General features: G+C 43.2%; 1 protein-coding gene across 7 annotated transcripts in view; it reads left to right on the top strand.

Moving 5' to 3' along the window:
- DOCK4 (dedicator of cytokinesis 4) overlaps positions 1-23,388 on the top strand; it is a 488,246-nt gene that overhangs the window by 385,550 nt on the left and 79,308 nt on the right. For all 7 annotated transcript variants that reach the window (XM_069764796.1, XM_069764797.1, XM_069764795.1 and 4 more), the window contains 3 exons: positions 6,967-7,060; positions 7,834-7,982; positions 20,145-20,231. In XM_069764796.1, the coding sequence (XP_069620897.1) occupies positions 6,967-7,060; positions 7,834-7,982; positions 20,145-20,231 (330 nt within the window). The remainder of the gene's footprint in view (positions 1-6,966; positions 7,061-7,833; positions 7,983-20,144; positions 20,232-23,388) is intronic.

Raw genomic sequence — 23,388 nt, 5'->3', positions numbered from 1 at the left:
AAAAGAGCCACCTTGTGCAGCACAAATGCTGCATTCTGACAAGGTGGCTCTTTAGTTACAAATGCCTGCACACGCTGAAATAAACACTTATAAAATTTGCCCCCACATACCCTGAATCCGTCCGGGAGGCGGGACTTTCCTTTCCAATGAGACGCAGCACAGCCGTCACTCCTGGCTTGTGCACGCCAGCTCTGTAAGTTTTTTTTTCCGGGCATGCGCAGTTGCGCTGCCCTTCGTACTTACAGTGCAGTCGCCAGGAACTATAATGCAGGAAGAGGAGGCAGTGCCCGGCGCACACAAGCCAGGAGTGACTGCTGTGCTGCGTCTCATTAGAAAGGAAAGTCCCGCCTCCCAGGGTATGTGGGGGCAAATTTTATAAGTGTTTATTTCAGTGTGTGCAAGCATTTGTAATTAAAGAGCCACCTTGTCAGAATGCAGCATTTGTGCTGCACAAGGTGGCTCTTTTAGTTACAAACACCTGAGGGGGGTGACAGGTTCCCTTTAAGGCCTGTCATATATTTTCATTTTAGTTTATTTTCAGTAATTCTTATGTAATAAAAGAGGAAAACAAGATTGAATTTCGACACACAGATATAGATTTTTTGGCTTTACTTGTTTCATATTTTGTTTGATAGGAGGGGAGATCTGAAATACTGCCTTAAAAAAAACTACTTTGTCATCTGTCAAGAAATCCATGGCCCTATTTATCTGACAAATTCCCCAATAGCAGAATTGTTACACATACGTGATAGTAGATCTGTTGGTTGATTTAGTTGATGGGGTGGTCCGATGGTGAAATACATTTTAATATAAAGCCTTCTCTGTTTAGTGCTGTAAACTAAACTACCGGTAAGTTCTAATATGCTTGCATTAAAAAAAACCCCTACTGTTCCCTAACTACAATATCTACCGTAATTGCTTTTGCATTTTTCCCCTACTTCCTGTGTGATGATGCTTTGTTTGAATATGCCAGTGCTTCCTGAGATACTCAAACGAAGCATCATCTCAGATCAGTAGTAATGAGCTTACGACTGAGCTGTGTGCACTGTCAGTGTGCATTGTCAGGATACCCAGCGTTCAAAGACTAGTCACGTCACATTCGGGGGCAGCACTGGTCTCTGAACGCTGGGCATCGTGACAACACACACTGATAATGCACACTACCCTGTTGCTGGTTTATTACTACTTATTTGAGCTGGCAACTCAGAGGGCGCGCTGTGATTGTGCACATCGCACAGTGTACGACGTGCTGGGACAGAGCAGGATCTCAAATAAGCATCACTGTTGACACTTCGTTTAAGGAAGGGTGCTGGGGCTGCGGCAATGACCGCAGCCTCTGGCCCACCATGGCTCTCCATTTGAGTATACTATGATGCACTGGGATATGCCAACGAAGCATCATCACACAGCAAGTAGCGAAAAAAAATGCAATCGCATGGATTGCCTGTTTGTTAGACAATCCCTGCATGAGTTATAGCTGTCTTAAAGTCGTGAGACACGCTTCTTTGGGGACTCAAACATATTATTCGATCACGTCGAAGACACTTGGTTAACATCCGAGCATGCTCGAATAACACTTATGCAAGCTCGTTCACTTATCACTATTAGGTAACTTTTATTGCAAGCAAATTAAAAATTAATTTAGATTACGGCACTAAATAGATAGAGATTTAGATTAAACCACCCCTTTAAATCTGACAGGATGTCTGTAGTTTTCTTGCAACATCTTTTGTTTTCCCTCATTTTAAGTATTGGTGAGGGTCACGACATCACTTCTAGCTGAAAGAAAATATTTTTAAGTTTAATTGGTCTGGTATGGAATAATGAACATAATTCTATTATTTCTTGATGTATTTCTAAGTTCCAGCAGAAAAATAAGGGTAGTATAAGTCATTTTGCTGTGCTGTTGAATTATGGTAACAGCTGATAAGAGATGATTGATTCTTTTAAAATTTGAATTCACCAGGTTTGGCAAATGTTTCCTAAAAATTATTTTCTCGGCTAAGTTGCAGGTGTTCCAATAGAACCGAATACTCTCTAAACTCTCCTACAACAGTATCCAATCCCTTTCAAGCTCTTTAACATAAACACTGGCTTAATTAACGCAAGTTAACCTGATCATAGTAATGGATAGTAACCCAGTGGTGATGAACAGTCCTTCTGTCTCCACATTGCAGTTTTAATGTACGATAATTGTTTGTAAAAAAGAAAAAAATTATCCATCTTTGGAGTCATGCATACGTCCATGAAACTTGGTCTGAGCACGGACCAGAATGCGCGTACTCTCTGTAGTAGGTTTCCTGACCAAAATTCAACAGTTCCATAGGCATATATGAGGCTGTCAAGTTCGGGTCAGAAGACCACGGACCGTCCATACAATGGCAGTTTCACAGAAGTCTGCCATTGTATTATTCATTTTCAGCAAAAAACAAAACAAAAACGCACATCACAGAATTTGTAACCTTATAGTGTCGCTGGCAAAACGCTAAACACTTCTTATAAAATAATTATATTTTAGCAATAGATTAACCCTGCTGTTCTGTTGGTCAAAAATGACCGACTTTGAACTTCAATATTCTTTAAAATATTCAAGATGCGGCTCTGAAACCCGTGGCCGACCGACCCATCCTCATTTAAGTCAATCAACCACAAGTTTCAGAACCGCATCTTGAACACCCCAAAAAATACCAAAGTTCAAAATAGGTCTCCCCAGACCGAACAGAACAGCAGGGTTAATTAAGATCCATAGCAAAAAAGAAAAGTCAATAAACAGACTGACATTGATGATGAATAGAAAGGGATCAATGGTAGGAAGGAGTAAATGGCCTATTGTTATAAACTCTTAAATATTAATTAGTCAAAAGGGTCTTCAATGTGTTTTAAAGAGGACCTGTCCTGAGTGACCAGTGTTTGCTTTTATTATATTCTCGCTGTTATGGTTCCAGATATATGGGTCTTTTTCTTTACTGCAGTTTTATTGGTCATTACCAAAGGAGTGTGGCTTTTATTATTATTATTATTTATTATTATACATTTTTATAGCGCCATTTATTCCATGGCGCTTTACATGTGAATACGGGGCAAATATAGACAAGTACATTAAACATGAGCAAATAAGGCACACGGGTACATAAGGAGGGAGGACCCTGCCCGCGAGGGCTCAGTCTGCAGGGGATGGGTGATGAAACACTAGGAGAGGGTAGGCTTTCAAGTTTCCCTTTAGGCTGCTCTCCATTATTAATTTGTGAGCAATGCCTCCTTAGTAAAGGCCATAAAAATGAGCACTAAATAAAAAGAACAGGACCGACTCCAGGTTTTCGTGGGCCCCAGATGAGAGAGTCTCTGTGGTCCCCTTTAACATTCCACGATTCACAATTCATTGTAAACTAGTTGGCCCGTGCGAAATGTTTGCATATTGCTTGTCGGGGGCGCAGGCAATTTCAGGAAAATCAAGCTGGTCAAATGTTTATGTATTTAATGAGATGATGAACACAGAGAGGTATTTATGTATGTAGATTGGTAATACAATAAATTGGTTTGATAAGTAGAGTCTAAAAAAATGTCTTGAGGTTGTGGTGCCACCTGCAGGTTATTGTTTTTTTTCTGCAGGTTTCTGAAAATGAATGTTTAAACTGTATTTATTGATCACATCTTGAATGTGTGGTTTCTTTGTGTCTTTTCTTGCTGAAGGGGGCAAGTTTACCTTTCAAATGGTGTTTTATATGTGTGTGTGGGCCGAAGTAATCACCGAAAAAGCAGTGCATGTTTACAAATGTGTTTGCATATGTGACTCACCTGCAGTGTAGTGTGCAATCCTCCAATGTGCCTGAAATCGGCTGGGCAAGGAGTTCAGCAAGCTGGAAAGCCCCCAAGGCAAATGTTAGGATTTGTTTGTAATGTCTGTAAGCATCTTTGTGGTAGTGTGCTTTGGGGTAGTGTGGCAACACCTGCAGGCCATTTTTCCTTACTGCAGATTTATACAGGAAAGATAAATATCTTGGTACCTTGTTAGCCAGTAGATAGAAAAATATTTAGAATTGAGAGTCCTCAGTGGTTGATACCTTTTAATGGCTAACTGAAAAGATGGTAACAAATTGCAAGCTTTCGAGACTTCTCAGGTCTCTTCATCAGGCACAGACAGTCTCGAAAGCTTGCAATTTGTTACCATCTTTTCAGTTAGCCATTAAAAGGTATCAACCACTGAGGACTCTCAATTCTAAACATTAATTTTTATAAATCTGCAAAATATTTAGAATTGAGAGTCCTCAGTGGTTGATACCTTTTAATGGCTAACTGAAAAGATGGTAACAAGTTGCAAGCTTTCAAGACTGTCTGTGCCTGATGAAGAGACCTGAGCAGTCTCAAAAGCTTGCAATTTGTTACCATCTTTTCAGATAGCCATTAAAAGGTATCAACCACTGAGGACTCTCAATTCTAAATATTTTGCAGATTTATAAAAATTAATGTTTAAACTGTATTCTGTGATCACATCGTGGATGCGTGGTTTGTTTGGCTATTTTCTTGCTGAAGGGGGCATGTTTACCTTTCAAATGGTGTATCATTTGTGTGGGGGGGGGGGCAGCATGAACGGAGATAGAAAGTAATCACCAAAAAAAGAGTGTTTAGAAATAATATATAAGGATTCTATAATAGTTCAGAAACCAGCAAATCCACACAGGCTGACTGGAGACTTTTCATTTAAGACCGTACAGTATATTAAGGGCACCACACAGTCCTTCATGCAGTTTTATGGGCACCACATAGTCCTTCATACAGTTTTATGGCCACCACATAGTTCTTCTAACATTATTACATTACATTATTTTTTGGTCCCCACGTAGTGCTCCATACAGCATAATGGGTCCCATATATTGCTTCATACAGTATAATGGGTCCCATATATTTCTCCATACAGTATAATGGATCCCATATATTACGCCATACCATATAATGGCCCTACATAGTGCTCCATACAGTTTAAAGGGCCCCATATATTGCACAATACAGTATAATGGACCTCTTATATTGCTCCATAAATTATAATTGCCATAGTGCTACATACAGCATAATGGGCCCCATATAGTGCTCCATACCGCAAAATGGGCCCCATATATTACTCCATACAGTGTAATAGGCCCCATATATTTCCACATACAGTATAATGGACCCACATAATGCTCCATACAGCATAATGGCCCCACATAGTGCTCCATACAGTATAATGGGTCCAATATATTGTTCCATACAGTATAATGGGCACCATGTAGAGCTTCATACAGTATAATATGCACCACTTAGTGCTCCATACAGTATAATGGCTTCACATATTACTCCATACAGTATAATGGGCCCCATATAATGCTCCATACAGTATAATGGCCCCACATAATAATAATAATAATAATAATAATAATAATAATAATAATTTTTATTTATATAGCGCCAACATATTCCGCAGCGCTTTACAAATTATAGAGGGGACTTGTACATACAATAGACATTACAGCATAACAGAAATACAGTTCAAAACAGATACCAAGAGGAGTGAGGGCCCTGCTCGTAAGCTTACAAACTATGAGGAAAAGGGGAGACACGAGAGGTGGATGGTAACAATTGCTATAGTTATTCGGACCAGCCATAGTGTAAGGCTTGGGTGTTCATGTAAAGCTGCATGAACCAGTTAATTTTTTTTTTTTTTTTTTTTTTTTTAATATAGGCCACACAGGGATCGTTAGGTTAATGCATTGAGGCGGTAGGCCAGTCTGAACAAATGAGTTTTTAGGGCACGCTTAAAACTGTGGGGATTGGGGATTAATGCTCCATACAGTATAATGGGCCCAATATATTGTTCCATACAGTATAATGGGCACCATTTAGTGCTCCATACAGTATAATGGGCCCCATATATTGCTCCATACAGTATAATGGCTTCACATATTACTCCATACAGTATAATGGGCCCCATATAATGCTCCAGACAGTATTATGGCCCAATATATTGTTCCATATAGTATAAAGGGCCACATATATTTCTCCATACAGTATAATGGACCCACATAGTCCTCCATACAGTATAATGGACCCATATATTGCTCCATACAGTATAAAAGGCCCCATATATTACTCCATACAATATAATGGCCCACCATAGTGCTACATACAGTAAAATAGGCTACACGCAGGGGGAAAAGGAAGCAATAACTGTTCACGTTTGTCCTATTGACAGGTCCTCTTTAAATAAAAAATAAAGTAACTTAGTCTTTATTAAATTGTCCTCAAAGTTTTGTCTCTGCAACTCTGGTATAGAGCTACGCATCTCCTTGGTAACAGACTTCAAGGAAGAGATTTTTTTTCACTCACTATTAGAGAGTACATCATTGAAGCAGGATGGCTAACAGGAAAACAGAAAAAGGAATGCGGCTCTCTAGTCCCAGTGTGAGGTACTGCAAGTAGTGTTCTACGCCTTATACCAAAGTAAAAAATGCTTGGGACTCTTCGTAAAATTTTAATAGATAATTTTTTTTATTGCGTGACAGTACAAAAATGGGATGATTTGGTCAGATTTTTACAACCTTTCTCAAATATTGGATTACAGGAGCTGATCAGAATGTAGAAGAGCAGCTCAGTGAGTTGCGGTATTAGCACCTCTCACCAGCCGGTCATGCCACCACTCACTGCGCTTCTACATTCTCAGTTCTTCCATATAATCTGATCGAAATACCACATTTTTGGATCGTCACACAATAAACAAAACAGCTATATTTTTCAATTTTTGCCAAGTATAACAAAGCCCAGGTTGAGTATGTCATTGTATTACATCCCCAACTTTATTACAATATTTAAAAAAAAATGTATAACCCCTTTAATAAGAAAATATTTTAACCCTTTTGTTCCAAAAATAAAATACCGAATGCTGCCAAATATTTGTGGTAAATAATGTAATGACTTCGTATTATCTCTTCACAGAATTTTTATAAAACAGAACTGAATAAAGAAGAAATGTATATACGGTATATTCACAAACTTTATGACCTACATATGAAAGCACAAAATTTTACAGGTAATACAGCCCTGTATATGTTTAGCCATTGAGGGTTTCCTTATTTGCCAGATAAAAGTAAAGTAATATGCAAATTGTCAAATATTGTGGCTTTTTAAGTGTTAGTTGTATTGCTTAGTAAGCAGAGGACCAGTGGAAATCTACAGTATATCCATGAAATGGTGAATTTCAGTTAGCTCTTTATTTTCAGCTAGATTTAACTCTACAAGGCCTCCTTTAGATGTCCTTTGTTCTCCTAAGATTGCCATCTATGGTTTTCACAGAGACTGTCACAGCTATGAGTGCTATGAGGCCAATCACCTGTCCGAGTGGTCTGCTGAAAATCACAGAGACCTGTCCAGTTTTGATCCTATGGTCAGATCAAAATTGGCAATGCAAGTCTGAGTCCATGAAGAAAAGTCCAATTTTCACAGACTGTGAGAATTGAGAAGTTGGAGAAACATTTTTTTCTTTTTTCTCCACTTATGAGAAAAACTAATGACACTCGGACCATACTCCGATCAAACTCATTGAGACGTCCGTTTTTCTCGAACTCATACACCTACAATCACATTTACAACATGTACTGTGAACTATAAAATGCTACAATAGCCTGCATCAGTTTGTCCAGATAATCACAGACCCATCTATTTTTTTTATTATGTACACTGACCAAGTTTTCCCATTTTTACTGCCTGCTCAAAGATTTACAAACTGCTGGATTGTTGTTAGTGCCTCTTGCATATGTACCTGGAATAATTGAATACCTATTTCTCACATTGTATCCCATGCAGAGGCTGCCTATACTCTTCTCCTGTATGATGAGTTACTGGAATGGTCTGATCGTCCACTCAGAGAATTTCTCAGCTACCCAATGCAAACAGAGTGGCAACGGAAAGAGTATCTTCATATGACCATTATCCAGAATTTTGACCGTGGGAAAGTAAGACGAATATTTGTCTTAATCTTACTCCTAGTTTATCTTTTGATTTTTGGCAACACATGTTTAGGAAACAAAAAGGAAATTTGGGTGGGGTTAGGGTTGTGTTAGGGTTGTGTTAGGGTTGTGTTAGGGTTGGGGCTAGGGTTGTTTTTTTTTTCAAAAGTTAAAAAAAAAAACTCGAGTCAGAGTCTGCTCATGCCGGAGCTCGAGCCTGAGGCACAAGCAGACTCTGCATCCTGTTCCCTGGTGACCCCACCCACACTTTCCAGATATTGCTTAAAAAGGCAGCTATATGCCAAAATGTCGCTGAATTATATCTATATCCACAAGGGGCGTTATATATGTCTTGATTTTGCCTCTATTTTATGTATAATAAACTTTCAGTTTGAGTTCCGAAGTTTTGCTACTCGAGCACCCGTGATATACAGTGCAAACCCGATCACCCAACGTAAACTGTAATAGCGAGTACTTGCGCTCATCAATAATGACAACAAATACAATGCGACGACCTAATGTTATCAAATTCTGTGTCGTACTTGCGGGTTCAAAATGTTTACTATACCCTAGATAAAATCCTTGGGGGTATGGGTTACAGAATGGGGTGACTTGTGGGGGGTTTCCACTTTTTAGGCACATCGGGGGATCTCCAAACGCGACATAGCGTCCGCTCTCAATTCCAGACAATTTTGGTTTCAAAAAGTCAAACAGTGCTCCTAATCTTCCAAGCTCTGCCATGTGCCCAAACAGTGGTTTACCCCCACAAATGGAGTATCTGCATACTCAGGAGAAATTGCACAACAAAGTCTGTGGTCCATTTTCTCTTGTTACCACTGTGAAAATAAAAAAGTTTGGGTCTAATGTAATTTTTTTGTGAAAAAAAGCTAAATGTTATTTTTTTTCTAGTACAATGCTTCAGTTCTCATGAAGCAACTGAAGGGTTAATAAACTTTTTGAATGTTGTTTTGAACACCTTGAGGAGTGCAGTTTTTAGAATGGTGTCACTGTTAGGTATTTTCTGTCATACAGACACCTTGATGTAATTTCAAATGTGAGGTGGTCCCTAAAAAAAAATGGTTTTGTAAATTTTGTTGGAAAAAATGAGAAATCACTGGTCAACTTTTAAACCTTCTAACTTCCGAACAAAAAAAAAAAAATGTTTCCAAAATTGTGCTGATGTAAACTAGACATGTAGGAAATGTAATTTTTTTACTATTTTGTGTGACATATCTCTCTGATTTAAGGGCGCAAAAATTAAAAGTTTGAACATTGCTAAATTTTCAAAATGTTTGTCAAATTTCCATTTTTGTCATAAACGCATGTCATACCGAAGAACTTTCACCACTGTCATGAAGTACAATATATAACAAAAAAAGATTCTGAGAATCAGTGGGATACGTTAAAGCATTACAGACTTATTACCACATAAAGTTACCCTGGTCAGAATTGAAAATTTGGCTTGGTCACTAAGGGGTTAATCACCATTTGAGATTTTCTGCTTAACAGATTTTGGTGCACAGGGGCGGGACTGTGCACTGGGTCTTCTCCTCCCTGTCTGTGATTCCCCAACCTGTCCACGTGCCTACGGTCTATGAATAACCTGCCCCCTCTGATTGTGATCTCAGCAGTGACCTATCATTCAAAGACTGGAGACAAGCGGAAAAATTCATATGGTGATTAAAGATGAACCATAAAGTGGATTTCTTCACCTAATTTTACCAGTGTAAATGCACAAAAAGACCTGTGATAAAATTATTATTTGTTATGCATCTACAACAATCATGCAAGCCTCTGTACATGTAAAGATGGCTAGTAGCAACATATAAATAATGCATGTTTCTACCAAATGAGGGCAATTGTTAAGGATGATACATCCTACCAATGAGAGAGGAAACTTATCCCAGTCATCTGTTCTGATGATATTGTTTATTTGGAATAACATTTGTTTACACCAACATATTAGGGCATAAGGACATATATGACACACATGAGAGATTCACTTGGGGTAAAAAAGGAGACTCTCATTTTTTTGTGTGTGTCCATACCTGAGATTTTGGAAAGGTGCAAATTGTCGAAGGTAGCATTTTTTAGGATAACCATTTACATAATTAAAACCATCTGCTCATTCTTATTCCGATCTCTTAAAATGGCCATACTCATTAGAATAGTTGGACCTGCTGATTTTGGAGGAATTTACTTGACCCTCTCATGTGTAAAAACTTGTAAGGCGTGTGTTGATGTCCCTATACAGCAGATGTTGGGAGAAAGAAGGGTCAGTCTTGTTGGGTTTCTACATGCCAGACCCTTTTGTTCTCACTGGAGATAAACCACTGCCAGATATTTTTGGCAGCTCTTTACTGCACACTCCCTACTGACAACACATGCACACTCAGCTGAGCCAAGGGAGTGCCGGGAGAGATAGCCATCGGCCAAACATATGTTCTGTCAACAGCCTCTTAGGTGTAGGGCCAGCTATACAGTAAAGAAAAGCCGCCACAGAATATAGTTTAATTGTGAACCGCATTCTTTAGCTCAGCTAACAGCAAAAGAAATATAAAAGTATAATGTGTTATCATATATATTATTATATCAAAAACTCAGCTTAGCTTTATTTTGTTGTGAGCGAGTTGCCAGCCAAGGCTTCCCCTTATGGATTTGAAATGATTTCCAGTGTTTCTAATTAGCTTCTCCGCCTCAGTAATTCCAAGTTCCCTTAGCAGACGTCCTGGCAAGGTTGGCCTTTCTGAAGGTATTCACATCAGGCTATGTATTTCCTGGCAACAGGCAATGTCTTCTGTAACAACATAAATGTTACATTTATCCCCAGTACTGTTAATACACTTTGTAACATAATGCGTCCATTTAGGACAAAGTGATTTGAACAAGATGTATTATGTTTTTCATTGTATAGTTGTCAGAAGTATTTATTATACTTGTAAAATGAATTGTCTTTTCTCCTTCGCCTCATTGGAGGACACAGGACTGTGGGTGTATGCTACTGCCGCCAGGAGGCTGACACTAAGTAAACATAAAAAAAAGGTTTAGCTCCTTCTCCGTCATATACACCCTGACACTGGCCGAAGGCAAACCCAGTTTATGCTTAGTGTCTGAAGGAGGCACAAGTCTGGTTTCCCGACTCTCCATATTTTTCCTCTTCGCATTGGAAATTAGATGGGGTGACGGACCCTTTTGAAGGGGTTCGATCTTCCCAAACCAACAATGGGCGAGCACGTGGAGTGTTGCCTCCACGTATCCTCTTCCGCAGCGTGGGATCTCTTGCCGGACTCGGCCCTGATCACCCTAAAGTAACAAAACCCTAGGCTGTACAGGTGCAAATGGACTGTCCGTGCGGCCTCCACTGCATCACCAATGCTCAGACAGCGGTGATGGATGGAGGTGGACGGTCCCTTTCCTCATCCCCTGAAGGGAAGATGGAGTTGGGGTGCCTGCACCGTCCTTTCAAATAGCCCCCTCTGACCTTAAACTCCATCACATGGTGGGGGCTGGGAGGGTTCCTGCAGCAGCATGCATCCCTGGAACAGCGAGCGCTGTGGTTTTTCCTGCTTTTGCCAGCGCCACTCTGCTTAGATCCCGGCACCTGGTCTGCCCCCCTTCATCCTCGTGCAGGTCCCAGGTAATTTTTTGCTTCCGGCATCTGCTGAGTCAGGATGCAGGTGGAAGTCCCGCCCCTTCCGGTCACGTCATCAGCCGGTGGGTCCCACCTCCCTCTCCCTGGGCGAACGCTGGGGACGGGAGAAAAATCTATGCCCCGTCTTCTGCCATGTTAGGCCACTGGCGGAAGCTCCGCCCCTTCCAGCTGCGTCATCGGCTTCAGGCCCCACCTCCTGCATCCCTGGAGTGAATGTGGGGAAAAATTTAGGCCCCGGCTTCTGCTCCCCATAAGCCGCGGACTGAAAACTGCCATTTCCGACAGGACCACCCACCAAGGAAGCGCCCCTTTTTAAAGGGACAGCGCGGTTGCGTCGCCCTGTGACAGGTTCCCCAGGACGGACGGGGACACAGGACTGGGGTAAGTGCTACTCCCCCCCAACCTGACAGCTGCCATATCTGTTTTCTGCAGCCTATCTAAAACGCTGTTTATAGCATCAACAGGGTCACCATGTCTAGAAGGACCAAGTCTCACACGGTTTTATATACAGCATGTGTAGCCTGTCAGTCCGCTTTTCCGCATGCCCAGAGTAGTTGTCTCTGTGAGGCTTGCGATTCTGAACGCGCTCAGAAACCCTCCCCTGTGACTCAGGCAGAAACTGTAGTTTCTCCCCCAGAATGGGTCATGTCCTTGTCGCAATCTATGGCTTCACTAACCAAGGCAATCGAGTCCCTTCAAACCCCGGCTGGGGCCAGGGACAGCGGTTCTTCTACCTTGGAGAGGTCTTCCAACTCACTGGAGCCTCCGGCCTGCAGGTGCCGTGCGTCTCCCTGTCCATCAAGTGCATCTGCATCCTTGAGTTCCGCCTCTCATTCACCCTCACCAGCGGAGATTAGTGAACATGGTTAAGACTATGATTCAGAAGGGGCCCTCAATTTTGATGCACCTGATTATCAGGAGTCAGTAGACAGCCTAATTGAGGCCGTCAACCAATCCCAGGGTATAGAGGACGAATCTACCTTGACCTCGGGTCATAAGGTATCGTTCAAGAAGATCAAGCAGCCTCATAGGGTGTTTTCCACTCACCCTGAGTTTGAGGACTTAGTCCAACGTCACAGAGCGTCCGGACAGGCGTTTCTCAGGACAAAAGGCTCTAAATACAAGATACCCTTTCGCTCCTGAGCTGCGCAAGAAGTGGGCAGAATCCCCGTCGGTATATCCACCGGTTTCTCGTTTGGCCTCTAACACGCTGTTATCCCTTCCCAACGGCTCCTCTATTAGGGATCCAACTGATCAGCTCATAGAAAGTTTGGCCCATTCAGTTTTTGAGACTTTAGGTTCAGCCCTCTCACCCTCTTTTGTGGCGACTTGGGTAGCTAAGGCCATGATATCTTGGTCAGAATCTTTGTCTAAGGCTCTACAGGAGAGGGACCTACCAGCGGAATTGACGGAGATGTCAAATCAGATAGCTCCAGCTGGGAGCTACCTGATCAATGCATCTTTGGATGCAGTGAACGGTGCCGCATTAGCTGCCGCAAACTCAATTGCCATTAGATAGGCTCTTTGGTTGAGAACATGGCGGGCGGATTCTACCTCGAACAAATCCCTTACAACTCTCCCATATCAGGGTGGTCGATTATTTGGAGAAAAACTGGATCAGCTTATTTCTGATACCACGGGGGGAAAGCAATTTTCTCCTACAGCAAAAGATTAAACAACCCTTTCGTCGCCAGTTTCAGGCTTGTTTCAAATCCTTACGGAACTCCAGGTAGACTCCAGCGTCCAACCCCGCTGGCCCAGGTCAACCTAATCAGGACAGAGATCATCAGGTCTCCTACAGGACCAACCCATTGGGAAGAATGCAGTCTCAGCTGCCAAGGTCAAGGGGATCTAGGTCCCATAGGTTTTCGGCCAAATGACTGGAGGCATTCTCCGATCGCCACCGACAGAGTAGGCGGCCGTCTGCTCTTGTTTCATCAGTCCTGGCTCACGGTGGTTCACGACAGGTAGGTAAGAGAACTAGTGTCCTCAGGGTAGATAGAGTTTGTCAGTCATCCCCCATGCCGGTTCTTTCCCTCCCATCTTCCCAGTTTAGAATCCCGGGTACAAGCCCTGTTCAAAACTGTAGAATCCCTTCGGCTACGCGGGGTCATCACTTCAGTCCCGAAGGAAGAGAGATTTCAAGGGTTTTATTCCAACCTGTTCATAGTTCCCAAAAAAGACGGAACTGTAAGGTTCATTCTGGACCTGAAATGTTTAAACAGGTTCGTCAACATTCGTCACTTTCGAATGGAATCTCTCCGGTCGGTCATTGCGGCAGTGGAAAAGGGAGAATTCTTAGCTTCAATAGATATTCAAGATGCTTATCTTCACATTCCCATATTTCCTTTGCATCAAAAATTTCTATGTTTTGCCGTAGGCAGCCTACATTTTCAGTTCACAGCCTTACCTTTCTGGCTGGCCACCGCACCCAGGGTATTCACAAAAGTCATGGCAGCAGTGGTGTCTATCCTGCATTCCCGGGGCATACTCGTTTTGCCATATCTAGACGACCTCCTTATCAAGGGGCCGCCTTTTAGGGCCTGCGAGGAAAATGTCAGCATTACTCTGGATACTCTTTCTCACCTAGGGTGGCTGGTGAATCTAAAGAAATCGTCCCTTGTACCATCTCGGAAAATCTCTTTTCTAGGGATGATCTTCAACATCTCACAAGGGTTGACAATCCCACCCCGGGACAAGGTCCTGACCCTCCGGCAAGAGGTGAGGGTCCTTTGCCGGCCGATCTACCATACAATCCGGTTCTGCATGAGGGTCTTAGGTAGGATGGTGGCGGCAATAGAGGCAGTGCCATTTGCGCAATTCCATTTCCGTCCTCGCCAACATGTACTTTTGGCAGCATAGGACAAGAATCTGTGCTCTTTCAACCTTAGGTGCCGTCTGTCTCTCCAGGTCAGACAGGCTCTTGCATGGTGGTCAATGAGTCCTTCTCTACGACAGGGGAAGTCCTTTCCCCCAGCCAATTGGCTGGTAGTCACGACAGACGCCAGTCTTCTCGGTTGGGGAGCAGTGTTTTGCCACCACACAGCCCAGGGACGCTGCTCATCGCGGGAGTCAACCCTCCCGATCAATCTGTTGGAGATTCGGGCGATTCGGCTGGCACTGCAGCATTTTCATAATCTTCTAGCAGGCCGCCCTGTCCAGATTCAATCAGACAATGCCACAGCGGTGGCCTACATAAATTATCAAGGGGGTACCCGCTGCAGGGCGGCCATGCACGAGGTAAAACAGGTCCCCTACTGGGCCGAGAAGAACCACTCTGTGATTTCGGCAGTCCACATCCCGGGCGAGGAAAACTGGGCTGCGGATTTCCTCAGTCGTCAGGGCCTTGCATTCGGGGAGTGGTCTCTCCATCCCGAAGTTATTTGGCAAATATGTAATCGCTGGGGAACCCCGGACGTGGACCTGATGGCTTCCGGAATGAATGCCAAAGTACCCAGGTTTGTCGCCCGGTATCGGGATCCACAGGCGATCGCCGTGGATGGGTTAGTTGTACCTTGCAACCAGTTTCTCCTCCCATATCTGTTTCCCCCTCTGGCACTGCTCCCGAAGGTAGTCAAGAAAATGAAGACAGAGGGAGTCCCAGCAATCCTGGTGGCCCCAGATTGGCCTCGACGGTCATGGTACGCAGACCCAGTGCAGCTGCTCGCCGAGGTTCCTTGGCGGCTTCCAGAACACCCAGATCTACTGTCTCAGGGTCCGATCTAACACCAGAACTTAGGGGCCCTGTGTTTAATGGCCTGGCCATTGAATCTTGGATTCTGACGCAGGCCAGGTTCTCCCAAAAGGTTGCCGCTACCATGATTAGCGCCCGGAAATCCGTTTCAGCACGTATTATCACACCTGGAAGGTTTTCCTTTCATGGTGCAGAAAGCGTGGGCTTCCCCCACTACACATCTCCATCCCTAACATTCTTGCTTTTCTCCAAGCCGGCCTTGATTCGGAGCTTGCACCAAGGGCTCTCAGAAGACAGATATCATCCTTGTCGGTTCTTTTTCAGCGCAGGATCGCTGTCAATTTACAAGTGAAAACTTTTCTACAGGGAGTCGCTCACATGGTACCACCTTACAGGGCCCCCCTGGATGCTTGGGACCTTAACCCTTTCACGACATGCGCAGTAATAGTACGGCGCATGTCGTGTCTCCCCCTTTGATGTGGGCTCCGGCGGTGAGCCCACATCAAAGTCGCGACATGTCAGCTGTTTTGTACAGCTGACATGTGCGCGCAATAGCGGCGGGTGAAATCGCTATTCACCCGCCGCTATTAACCTGTTAAATGCCGCTGTCAAACGCAGACAGCGGCATTTAACCGGCGCTTCCGGCCGGGCGGCCGGAAATGATGTCATCGCCGACCCCCGTCACATGATCGGGGGTCGGCGATGCATCAGGAAGGTAACCATAGAGGTCCTTGAGACCTCTATGATTACTGATGCTGGCCTGCTGTGAGCGCCCCCCTGTGGTCGGCGCTCACAGCACGCCTGCATTTCTGCTACATAGCAGCGATCTGATGATCGCTGCTATGTAGCAGAGCCGATCAGGCTATGCCAGCTTCTAGCCTCCCATGGAGGCTATTGAAGCATGGCACAAGTAAAAAAAAAAATGTTTTTAAAAATATGAAAAAAATATAAAAAATATAAAAGTTTAAATCACCCCCCTTTCGCCCCATCCTAAATAAAACAATAATTAAAAAAAAAAACCTACACGTATTTGGTATCGCCGCGTTCAGAATCGCCCGATCTATCATTAAGAAAAAAAGCATTAACCTGATCGCTAAACAGCGTAGCGAGATAAAAATCAGAAACGCCAGAATTACGTTTTTTTGGTCGCCGCGACATTGCATTAAAATGCAATAACGGGCGATCAAAAAAACGTATCTGCACCGAAATGGTATCATTAAAAACGCCAGCTCGGCACGCAAAAAATAAGCCCTCACCTGACCCCCAGATCACGAAAAATGGAGATGCTTCGGGTATCGGAAAATGGCACTTTTTTTTTTTTTTTTTTAAGCAAAGTTTGGAATTTTGTTTCACCACTTGGATAAAAAATAACCTAGACATGTTAGATGTCTATGAACTCGTAATGACCTAGAGAATCACAATGGCAGGTTAGTTTTAGCATTTAATAAACCTAGCAAAAAAGCCAAACAAAAAACAAGTGTGGGATTGCACTTTTTTTGCAATTTCACCGCACTTGGAATTTTTTTCCCGTTTTCTAGTAAAAGACATGGTAAAACCAATGGTGTCGTTCAAAAGTACAACTCGTCCCGCAAAAAATAAGCCCTCAAATGGCCATATTGACGGAAAAATAAAAAAGTTATGGCTCTGGGAAGGAGGGAAGTGAAAAATGAAAACGCAAAAACGAAAAAGGGCCGCGACTTGAAGGGGTTAACCTGGTCTTAAGTGCCTTGCAGGAAGCTCCTTTTGAGCATCTTCAGGACGTCTCTTTGACCTACCTTTCCTGGAAAGTCGTGTTCTTGGTGGCCATAACTTCCATTAGGCGGGTATCAGAGCTGGCGGCTCTATCCTGCCGGGCTCCGTTTCTACAGTTCCTTCAGGATAAGGTTGTGCTCAGGCCAGCACCCTCCTTTTTGCCAAAGGTGGTTTCCTCGTTTCACATTAAGGAGGTGCATTTCACAGATGGCACCTTTTCGGCAGACGGATGCGCTGTTTGTCCTCCCTGAGGGTCGCAAGAAGGGACTCGCTGCTTCAAGATCCACCATGGCCAGGTGGATGCAATAAGCTATTTCAGGAGACCTACCGCGTCGCGGGCATGGTCGTTCCAGCCGGAATCGGGATACACTCCACTTGGGCAGTGGGGGCTTCCTGGGCGCTTCGGCACCAGGCTTCGGCAGAACATGTTTGCAAGGCAGCAACCTGGTCCAGTTTGCATACCTTTTCCAAACACTATAATGTCCAGACGCAGACTTCTGCAGATGTAAGTCTGGGTAGAAGGATTCTTCAGGCAGTGGTAGCGCACTTATAGGTGCAGATGCCTGGTGAGTCAATTTCCCACCCAGGGACTGCAGACTGCTTTAGGACATCCCACAGTCCTGTGTCCCCCAATGAGGTGAAGGAGAAATAGGGATTTTTGTGTTACTCACCGTAAAATCCTTTTCTCCGAGACACTCATTGGGGGACACAGCTCCCTCCCTGTTAGCCTGATGGCTCTTTTTTGTTATTTGACTTTATCAGTCGGTGGGGTCGTGGTTGCTAGACATGTTGTCTCTGTGTTAATGTTGATTTTTTTGTTTGTTTTCCTACTGCTTTTTACACCAAACTGGGTTCACCTTCGACCAGTGTCAGGGTGTATACGACGGAGGAGGAGCTAAACCTTTTTTTATGTTTACTTAGTATCAGCCTCCTGGCGCCAGTAGCATACACCCACAGTCCTGTGTCCCCCAATGAGTGTCTCGGAGAAAAGGATTTTATGGTGAGTAACACAAAAATCCCTATTTTTAGACACATCTGCTAAATATCTGCACATCTCTAAACTTTTGGAGTGCCTAGTCTACTCCCGCCTTATCCATTACCTCTCCACTCACTCACTCCTAGACCCTTGACAGTCCTGTTTCCGCCCCCTATATTCGACAGAAACTTCACTCATCAAAGTGACCAACGAACTTCTAACCGCAAAATGTAACGGTGACCACTCTCTGCTCATTCTTTTCTACCTTTCTGCAGCTCTCGACACTGTTGACCACCCTCTCCTACTCTTTAGGCTCCAGTGACCAGCCATTAAGGACACTGCTCTCTCCTCTTTCTCTTTCTATCTTTCTGACCACTCCTTCAGTGTTCTGTTCGCTGTCTCCACTTCATCTCCTCTTCCTCTCACTGTTGGGGTACCTCAGGGCTCAGTCCTTGGCCCTCTCCTCTTTTCTCTCTACATGGCCCCAATTAGACAGACCATCATCAGATTTGGCTTTCAGTACCATCTTTATGCTTAAGACACACAACTATACACATCATCCTCTGACCTTACCTCCGCTGTACTACAGAACGCCAGTGACTGTCTGTCCGCAGTCTCCAACATCATGTCCACTCTATCTGAAACTCAACCTTTCCAAAACCGAACTTCTTCTACTCCTGCCGTCTACTAACCTCCCTAAACCTGACATTTCCCTCTCCATGGGTGGCACCATAATAATGCCCCGGCAGCATGTACGCTGTTTGGGTGTTATGTTTGACACCAATCTCTCTTTCACCTCCCATATACAATCTTTTGCCGCTTACACCTAAAGAACATCTTCTCTAGAATCCACCCTTTTCTCACCATGGAAACAACAAAAACCCTCATTGTTCCCCTATTCCTCTCCAGCCTGAACTATTGTAGTGCTCTATTAATTGGCCTCCCCCTTACTCGACTTTCCCCTCTCCAGTCCATCCTTAATGCAGCAGCCAGGGACATCCACCTGGCTAATCGTTACTTGGACACGTCCGCTCTTCGCCAGTCATTAGACTGGCTACCCATTCATTATAGGATCCAATTCAAAGTACTTGTTCTCACCCACAAAGCTCTCCACAGTGCGGCACCCCGCTACATCTCCTCCCTCATTTTTGTCTATCGGACTAACCAACCACTGCGTTCTGCACGATTTTCGACTAACCTCTGCACTATTCCATACCTCCGATGCCAAGACTTCTCCCGCGTTGCTCCAATCCTCTGGAATGCTCTACCCCAAGAAATTAGGACCATCCACAACTTGCATAGTTTTAGGCTCTCCCTCAAAACACATTTGTTCAGAGCAGCCTATCACATTCCCTAATCAAAATAATTTTTTGTGTAAGTGTGCGTGTGTAGCCCATTCACTATCTCCACCTATCCCCCACCCCCTGAAGATGGCTGGACCTTCACTGTAAATACATCATTGTACAGTAAATACACACCTGTGCTTTGTAGCGTCCCCACTTCATTGTAGATTGTAAGCTCTCATGAGCAGGGTTGTTTTATTTTGGTTTAATTATTATATTATTGTTAACGCTGTTACTTATGATTGTTGTGTTTGAAACTGTCTAACTGTAAAGTGCTGCGGAATATGTTGGTGCTATATAGATAAAGATTATTATTATTAAATAGGGAAAACTCATTTGAGAATCGGAGTACAAATTTCTTTGCTATTTTATCTAGAAAACATTTAAACTTTTCATTGCATCTGTAATACAATATAAAACCCAACCCCACAGAAACACACAAAAATCAAATATGTGCAGTTATTCTCAATATTTCACTTCTCCTATCCCCACACCAACCTGCTGGGGACAAAGAAGCTGAGGTATATGCAATTTTTTGACAATCTAGAGGTTTTGGTTACTTTCACTGACATCAACGCACCATATTTCTGCTCATATTTATAATATTTAAATTGCTTTTTGTTAATTATTAAACCATATTGGTAAACTTTACAAATGAGGGTGTATACTTTTCTGTAAGAGTAATAAAATAATGGCTTGTTAAGTTTTTTGTCACTTTTTGTTGATTGTCGCTTTTTGTATCTATTTACAGTGTTGGGAGAACGGAATAATACTTTGCAGAAAACTTGCTGAGCAGTATGAAAACTATTATGACTACAGGAATCTAAGCAAAATGAGGGTAACATAAGTGTATTATGATGTTTCTTTACTGTTCCTATAGATTGAAGAACCTTGAAATGTTAATTATTTTTATTTTATGGTTTAGAACCCTCCTGGATATGTTCATTTCTTTCTTTGTGATGTGTTTGGGTTACCCCTATTCATCTGCTCTCTTTAAGGGAAACTTGTCACCTCGTTTTGCCGCTATAAGATACGGCCACTTCCTGTCGGGGCTTATCTACAGCACTCTCTAATGATGTAGAGAAGCCCCCGGTCCAACCTGAAAGAGAAGAAATAAGAAATACAAGTTTTATTATACTCACCCGGGGGGGTCCGATGAGCGTCGCAGGTCCGGGGTCTCCTATCTTCATGCAATGTCGTCATCCTGCTTGCTTCATGCCGTGCTCCTGCGCAAGCGTGCTGATATGCCCTGTTGAGGGCAGAGCAAAGTACTTCAGTGCGCAGGCGCTGGGCCTCTCTGACCCTTCCCACTGCCTGTACACTGCAGTACATTGCTCTGTCCTCAACAGGACAGATCAGTACGCCTGCGCAGGAGCACAAAGCAATCAGGATGACGACGTCGCATGAAGATGGGAGGCACCGGACCCGTGACCTGTGATACCCATCGGACCGGACCGCCCCCAGGTCAGTATAATAAAACTTGTTTTTCCTCTCTTTCAGGTAGGACCGGGGGCTTATCTACAGCATTGCAGAATGCTGTAGATAAGCCCCGAAAGGCAGTGGCCGTATCTTATAGCGGCAAAACGAGGTGACAGGTTCCCTTTAATACAGTAAAAGTGCTGTAATATCGCTGATCCTAGGAATGGATTGAACAGTACAAAAAACTCTTCAAAATTAAATCAATCCAGTTAAACCAGTGACTGGCGACATTCCTTTTCATTATTTTTACCTTAATGCTTTGCTTTTTAAATAAGACTGTTCACTGGATTATTTTTATTGCACTGAATACCTTCTTCAATTTCTGCTCCACTGATTCTAGAACCGTTTTTTTTTTTCTGTGATCGGTTCCAAATTTATGCTTCCTAATAATTAAGAGCACCCAATATGAAATTTTCCCTTCAACAAACTGGGTGTATACCACATAATTTCTCTGAACATTTGCTTTTTATCCTCTATGACTCTAATCAATCAAAACACAGCCTCATCATAGAGCGGAAAAAGCAAACGCCTACCGAGGATGTCCCTGCAGCAGACAACTCTTAATGTTCTTATGAGACGATATCTGTCTCATAACTATGGTGAGACCTCTTCAGTCATCATATCCCTTCCAGCTATGGGCTTGCTAGATCTTACTTGAGCTGGAGAGCTGGGGCACATGAGAGCAGTAGTGCTGGAGAGCTGGAATTCCGAATCCAACTGTTACAGGTAATGCATTGAGTTGCTTTTCTCCTGTGTACTGGCTCCACATGCAGAAAGGGACACGCCAACTGGGTAAAATACAGTTGTGACCTCTTACGTGGGCATTTGTAATTTCCCTCTATGTGGCTGTGTTTGGATCCGCCTGCATCATAGAGAAACTATGTGATACACACCCAGTTGGTTGAAGGGAAATTTGCGTATTTGGTATTACCGGGGGGGGGGTGGGAGGGAGGTAACCTTGAAACGGAGAGGCACAGAAGAAAAAGAAAAACTTTCGGAATCAGTTGAACACTGAGAGTTAGAGGAGGTTACTGTTTAAATTAAAAGCACAGTTTAAATAAAAATCCAGTCAAATGTCATTTTCTAGCAATTTAAAACCCTACTTGCATAAAACAATATATAATTAACTTGACATTTGTTGAGAATTTCTTGTAAAAACAAACTGTTCTATAAATGCCTGTATTAATGACTACTCCATACTGTAGAGCCCTACAATCTCCATTCACTGCCATACAGGCTTTGTGTTTGTGAGACTAAGAGTATGTGCACACGTCAGGATTTCTGGCAGAAATTTTCCTGACATAAACCTGACATTTCTGCCAGAAATCCGCATGCGTTTTTACCGCGTTTTCACGCATTTTTGGGGCGTTTTTCCCCAAATGCATAGAATTGCGGGAAAAACGCAGAAAATCCGCAAAAATAATGAACATGCTCATTTTTTACCGCGATGCGTTTTTTTGGGGGGGAAAAAACGCATCCATGTGCACAAAACATGCAGAATGCATTCTAAATGATAGAATGCATAATGTATACATTTTTAATGAGTTTTTATAGCGTTTTTAGCGCGAAAAAACGCAAAAAAACCTTAACGTGTGCACATAGCCTAACGCAAATAAAGATAATCTCTGAAGGGCATCTGTGGGTAGGATCAACCCTTCAACGCCACTTGGAGCTGTCTTAGCAGCTACTTAAAGGTCAACGACAACCTATATTATACCAATAGGAACCCTTTATGTACTAAAGATAACACAGATAAAATATAGCTTTTAATTAATATACCAATTAAAACCATGCCACAAATACAACCAGATAAACACATAAAACACACAACCGTGCACTCTGGGATAACCCTGCCAAACAATACCTCTTAGTACTGCCTACCTATCAGTGGAGGTTGGCACCCTAAACACAGATACGAGATTGGCGCCCCCACTCACCGTCGGCTGTCCCTATGTCTCCTAGTATGGATCCTAATATAGGTGTCACATACAGACCAGCACTTACACTAGACAGGAAAAAGATAGGCAGACTAACTGGCTGATTGTATATATATATATTTATGAAATAATCATATATATAAACTAGGTTTGTGACAGGGTGAGATACACGGACTAAAGACCAACAATGTGCATAACAAAAAAGTGCTCGTGTATTAAAAATAGGCCTCACTACCTCTGTACCCTACTGCTGTGCAGCCTGCCTGGCTGTGGAGGTTGGCACCCTACTGGTCAGCGGAATGGCGCCCCCACTCAGCGACGACTGGCCCTGGGAAGCCCTAATATTAAATCCCAGCCTGATAATGATCAGACACAGATGTGTAAATACACAAAAATGGCAAGGCACAAAAACATATATAGCTGCAGGGGGAAAAAGGAAAAAAAAAAAAAAAATGCTGGCAGCATCTACATATCAAGGCCTCCTGATGATCCGTTGGGGTGAAACGCGTAGAGGCGTATGAAATATCAACACTGATAAGTATCGGTCTCACCCTCTGTTTACCATGCATATATCTAAGC

The sequence above is a fragment of the Ranitomeya imitator genome, chromosome 4 (genome assembly GCF_032444005.1).
Source record: "Ranitomeya imitator isolate aRanImi1 chromosome 4, aRanImi1.pri, whole genome shotgun sequence".
Classification (NCBI taxonomy): Eukaryota; Metazoa; Chordata; class Amphibia; order Anura; family Dendrobatidae; genus Ranitomeya; species Ranitomeya imitator.
The sequence above is the reverse complement of the archived record's forward strand: the minus strand, read 5'-3'. Positions and strand labels throughout refer to the sequence as shown.